At 42.2% G+C, this 5902-nt stretch overlaps 1 protein-coding gene across 1 annotated transcript; it reads left to right on the forward strand.

Annotated features, from left to right (window-relative positions):
• The first annotated feature begins 1711 nt into the window (after positions 1-1711).
• Positions 1712-2671, forward strand: LOC102257815 (olfactory receptor 3A1). Its single transcript, XM_005869018.1, has one exon. The coding sequence runs from the start codon at positions 1724-1726 to the stop codon at positions 2669-2671; it is 948 nt and encodes a 315-aa protein (XP_005869080.1). The 5' UTR covers positions 1712-1723.
• Positions 2672-5902: the final 3231 nt, after the last annotated feature.

Below are 5902 nucleotides of genomic sequence, written 5' to 3' on the forward strand. Positions count from 1 at the left end.
TTTCTCAGCTTTTTTGAAATGTAACTGACAATAAAATTGTAATATGTTTGAAGTGAACATACATGATGATTACATTGTGAAAGGATCCCTACAATTGGATTAGCACATCCATCACCTCATATAGTTACTTATTTTTGGTGAGAACACTGAAGTTCTCTTAGCAAATTTCAATGATGCAATGCAATATTATTAACCATATTATTAACCATAGTCACCATCATATACATTAGATCCTTAAACTTCATTTTTCTTTTAACTAAAAGTTTGCACCCTTTTACCAACCTCTCCCATTTCTTATAGTTTTTCTAATTTCTTGATATGGTTATTTACACAATGTTCTTTCTTTTTGTTTTTTAACATATTTATTTAAGGTTATAAATTTTCTTCTGAACATTGATTTAGTGATAACCCTTTATTCTGGTGTGTGTTGATTTCACTATCTCCCCTTTTCCTCCCACAGATATTATTTATTGTTAGTTTTGTTTCCCTCTTTGGTCCACCTGTTTCTTAACAATTTTTTTTAAAATATTTGGATTTATTTGTAAAAATCATTTTTCTTTAAATTGGATTGTGATTAAATATTATTGTATGAATTACTTATTCTTTTAGAATTTGCTGAATTTCTAGTTTACATATGCTTTTTGGGGAGGGTGAATGTTTCATGGGTACTTGGAAAAGGTGAGCATATCAGTTCTACCTCTTGAGTAATTAATTATATTAAAGTCTCTTAGAGCCTTACTTTTCTGTGAAATTAAGTCTATTATAAAAGTCAATAAAATCCACTAGCTATTATCTTATTTCTGCCTGAAATCCTGCACTTTTGGCTGTATGTATCAATACCAGATATTGGGAGCATTCATTTGCATAACTATTATGTCTTCTGGCACATAATAGGGGTGAGTTACTTTAGCATTTCCCTGTCTGTAATCAATGTAGATAGGTAACAGGCACTGTTTTCTTTATCTCTCACCCCAGCTTTATGTTTTGTCTACAGCCTGCAAATACAGCTTGCCTGTGAGATTTGTCATTTAGCTCTCCCCTGCTTCTTGAATCCAACTCAGGATCACAGAGGTAATGATGCCATACTATGCACCCTACTCCCATTATTGCAAAGAAGGGCTTTTGGGTTTATTCCCTAGTGAGTGCCCTCTTTCTATGGAGAATTGTACTTGTCTAGACTTTCCTATGGTCATGGATTTTATTCTTTCTGCCACTCTCCTATTTTATGTCCACTATTCTTGAAGGTCTCTGATCTAATTTGTGCATTAAAAGTTTTGGATATTTACCAATTTCTTTGAAGATAGAATCTATATTTTTATTCTTGTTTTGTTTGTCTTGGGAAGAGATGAGATTTGAGGAGAGAAAGTTCCAGATTTACTCTGCTATGTTCAAATCAAAAATACACTTTCTACTTATTTATTTTTCCCAAGGGTTTTGTCCTTCAAATCTCTACAAATAGATTCTTTCACTTAAGACAGGGATGGAGGTTTAGAGTGATGATGTCACATGTCCATATACCTGAGAATGAAGAAAAGCTATTGAGGTAAATGTTGAGAGAGTTAATAGTCGTGGTGTGTCCTTGGGAATAAGAAAGTCATTCCTTGGAGAGGCGGGGCTAAATAGAGGGCTCAACACATAGAAAGAAGTCTATTTTCTTCTTTTTGAATAAATATATCGAGAAGAATGATTCTTTATCTCCTTGGATGTTTCCTTGCAGGAACTAATGCAGCCAAAATCTGGGGCCAATGGAACAGCCGTTACTGAATTCATCCTGCTGGGCTTGGTGGACACACCGGGGTTGCTACCACTTGTCTTTGTGCTCTTCCTCTTTGCCTACCTGCTCACAGTTGGGGGCAACCTCAGCATCCTGGCTGCCATCTTGGTGGAGCCCAAACTCCACACCCCCATGTACTTCTTCCTGGGGAACCTATCAGTGCTGGATATTGGGTGCATCACAGTCACTGTTCCCTCAATGTTGAGTCGCCTCTTGTCCCACAAGCGGGCAGTTCCCTATGGAGCCTGCCTCACACAGGTTTTCTTCTTCCATCTCCTGGTTGGTGTGGACTGCTTCCTATTGACAGCCATGGCCTATGACCGATTTCTGGCCATCTGCCGGCCCCTCACCTACAGCACCCGCATGAGCCAGATGGTTCAGAAGATACTGGTGGCTGTGTCCTGGGCTTGTGCCTTCACCAATGCACTGACCCACACTGTGGCCATATCCACACTCAACTTCTGTGGTCCCAATGTGATCAATCACTTCTACTGTGACCTGCCACAGCTCTTCCCGCTCTCTTGCTCCAGCACCCAACTCAATGAGCTGCTGCTCTTTGCTGTTGGTTTCATAATGGCAGGTACACCCATGGCTCTCATTGTCACCTCCTATGCTCACGTGGCAGCTGCAGTTCTAAGAATCCGCTCAGTGGAGGGCAGGAAGAAGGCCTTCTCCACATGTGGCTCCCATCTCACTGTGGTTGCCATATTCTATGGTTCTGGTGTCTTTAATTATATGCGACTAGGCTCAACCAAGCTTTCAGATAAGGATAAAGCTGTTGGAATTTTTAACACCGTCATCAACCCCATGCTGAACCCAGTCATCTACAGCCTCCGGAACCCTGATGTGCAGGGTGCCCTCTGGCGGGTGATCACAGGGAAGCGGTCACTGACATGATAAGGTCTCCAGTGTCACTACCTTTTCTCTTTTTGGACTAAAGGAGAAATCCTCTGGGGCCAGTAGCTAGGATAAATGATTCAGAACTGCTATCTCTCTGAGCATGAGGATTTTTTTTTATTTTTTTTTAGTAAGGGATAATAATTATTGTTTCTCCAAAGAAGCCCTGCCCAGCTATAGGCAATGGATATGCAAACTAATGTGTCAGTTTCCTCAACAAATCACAACTTCAGTCACTGTGTGCTCCCTTTTCTGGGTAGAAGTGAAACTTAGGGAGCCCTGAATGCTTACAGGTTCATATCCCACAGAGAATGGCTCTTTGGCCTGGTTTCCCCAAAATATCCCTGCAAGTTTCCTCACCAGGAGGTCGAGTTCAGGTATAGTTGGTCTGTTAATAAAACATAGGCCTAGAGATCAGAATTATTTTATTTCTCTCATCAGGCTTCTACAAGTCTAAAAATGCAGCTCACCTCTTTCTATCACACTAAGATGCCCTGAGATATAGAGGGGACAAATGGGAGCTGAATGGTCATGTGTCCTCTAGTAACTCTGGAGAGCATGATCCCTGTGTGCAAAAAAATTTGTTTTTATATCCTCATCTAAGGATATATTTAATGATTTTGGAGAGAGGGGAAGGGAGAGAGAGAGAAATATTGATGTAAGAGAGAAACATCGATCGTTTACCTCTCGCAGGTGCCCCCACCGGGGATCGAAGCCACAGTTTAGGTATGTGCCATGACCGTGAATTGAACCCACAATCCTGCTTGTCCAGGGACCTATCAGAAGACACATTCTTCTTCTGTGTCCTCAGAGGTAGGCCCAACTGCAGATCTTGAAGTGACCCCATAATCCAGCTCCTACCCTTTGAAGCATAGGCTAGGAACACATCTGCCCATCCAGTGACTTGGAGGAAGACATGGTCCCACAGGTAGGCCTGCCGAAATGGTCTGACTGTGGTTCTTGCAGAGGCCCTATAACCAATATCCAACTTCAAAGAGACAACTCAGCAGTTTATTGGGACCAGCTCCAGGCATCCCTGCCAGAATGTCAAATCCTGAATCCTGACAAGTGCCCCCATGTCAATGAACTCTTCCTATTCAGCCTTACATTCTACCTACTCCTTCATTCCTCATGGTCCAGTCCTATATTACTCCTCTATAAACTGAAGGAACTTCCAGTTTATGCCAGGACATAATAGCTAGTGTATTAGTGTCTTATTGCTCCTTTACCAAATAACTATAAAGTTGGTGACTTAAAACAAAAGAAATGTATTCTCTCATGGTTCTGGGGGCCAATCCAGAATGAGTCCTACAGGGCCAGCTTCAAGGTGTCAGCAGGGAAAGTTCTTCCTGGAGGCTCCAGGGGAGAATCCATCCTTTGTCTCCTCCATCTTCTAGTGGCTGCTGGCATTCTTTGGCTTGTGGCCACATCACTCCAATCTCTGTTTCCATCATCATATTGCATTTTCCTCTTCTGTAATAAAATATCTCTCTACTTCTCTCTTATGAGGACTCTTGCAATTACTTTTAGGGCTCTCTTGGATAATCTAGGATAAGCTCCCCAGCTGAAGACTCCTAACAATCTACAAAGTCTTTTTACCATATAAAAAGATGATTTCAGGAATTTGGGTTTTACCATATAAAAAGATGATTTCAGGAGTTTGGGCATATATATATATATATATATATATATATATATTATTCAGCCTGCCACAGCCAGGCATGGGAATTCTTTTCAATGAGAAAATTATTTCCTCTTGGATTATCGATGGGATTTCCCCCTCAGAATATGGTTAGAACTAACCCTATTTTTTTCTGGAGGCACTGTGGAGAAATGGAAGAAGTTCTTGAGGAGGACAAAAATCACCTCCTTTGCGTGGTCTTCAGGCAAAAGGAGGTTAACTTCCTCTAGCAAGGGAGCAGAGATACTTTTACCCGTCAAGTTAAGGAGCATTGGGGGGTTCCAAATTCTCATGCTCAACTTCTCAAACATCCCCATTCAGGACTCAGGTTGCACTCTTTCCCTATCAGGGCTCGGATTTAGCATAGGAGATGCTACATATTCATCATCCCTTATAGCTCTACCACCCTTACAATTAGCTCCAAGGTTGGATTTTCAGCACTGTCTGCCTTGTGGCAGCATAAGATTCATGTCTCATTAAGTGTTGCCATGAAAGTATCCTGGCTTTCACAACATACCTCGAATTGTTGGCTGGCTGACCGGGGCCCACCATTCTGTTTCGTGAAGACTTCCAAGAAAGTTAACAATACCACCCTTTATTCTTAAAACTCCCCTATTCTTATAATTACCATGGTTCTCATAATATTAGTGTGCTAGTACTGATACACAACCCAGTGTTTCACCTTCCACATGCACCTCATCCCAACCTACCACAAGCGAGTACTTATGCTAAGGGTTATCACCAGCCCCATTTACCCCAAGCAGTGGTGAATGGTCCAGTTCCAGAATTTCATTTGGAGGATATGCTTACTAGGCCTATCCCATGGCCAGCTGTCAGAATTGGGCTCCCATCAAAGCAGAGCCCAAGACAAGATGCATGTGCAGTTTAAATAGGAAGTCATCTCAGAAGCAAGAGCAAGTTTATTTATCTGGAGGTGGTCCCAGGGAGCAAGACTGAGGTGATGAAGAGAGTGAGACACAGAAGGAAGAACTGTCCCTGACTGAGGGTCATTACCAATGTCCCCGCTGTGGACAGCAGAGTCTGGGTTGTGCGAGAGCATATAGAATGCCTCTCGGAATTGTCTGATGAAGAGGCAGTGGGGTGTTTATCCACTGGTTCTTGTGTCCTACTTTCAAGTTGTCCTTTAGTCTCTGAGCTCCACATGTGCTCAGATCTAGTGAGCTTCTCCCCCTGCCCCCTCACCCTCAGCCCCGCCCTCTATTGTTCGGGGCATTAGAAGATTCCAAGGAAGTGGTTACAGTCTGTCAGCTCACAGTGAGCAGGAACCTGCAGGGAACTCTCCAACCCAGCCAGGACTGAAATCAGAAGGACCAAGCAAGACATGAGTGAGAACATCAGCTCTGAATGCTCTAATCCAGTGGTTCTCAACCTTCCTAATGCCGCGACCCTTTAATACAGTTCCTCATGTTGTGGTGACCCCCAATTTCATTGTTACAAATTGAACATAATTAAAGCATAGTGATTAATCACAAAAACAATATGTAATTATATATGTGTTTTCCGATGGTCTTAGGCGACCCCTGTGAAAG

Source organism: Myotis brandtii, unplaced genomic scaffold, assembly GCF_000412655.1.
Source record: "Myotis brandtii unplaced genomic scaffold, ASM41265v1 scaffold2839, whole genome shotgun sequence".
NCBI classification, from domain to species: Eukaryota; Metazoa; Chordata; class Mammalia; order Chiroptera; family Vespertilionidae; genus Myotis; species Myotis brandtii.

What these genes read in the sequence shown, in the direction of transcription:
- LOC102257815 (XM_005869018.1), top strand. Translation starts at nt 1,724, where the DNA reads ATGCAGCCAAAATCTGGGGCCAATGGAACAGCCGTTACTGAATTCATC.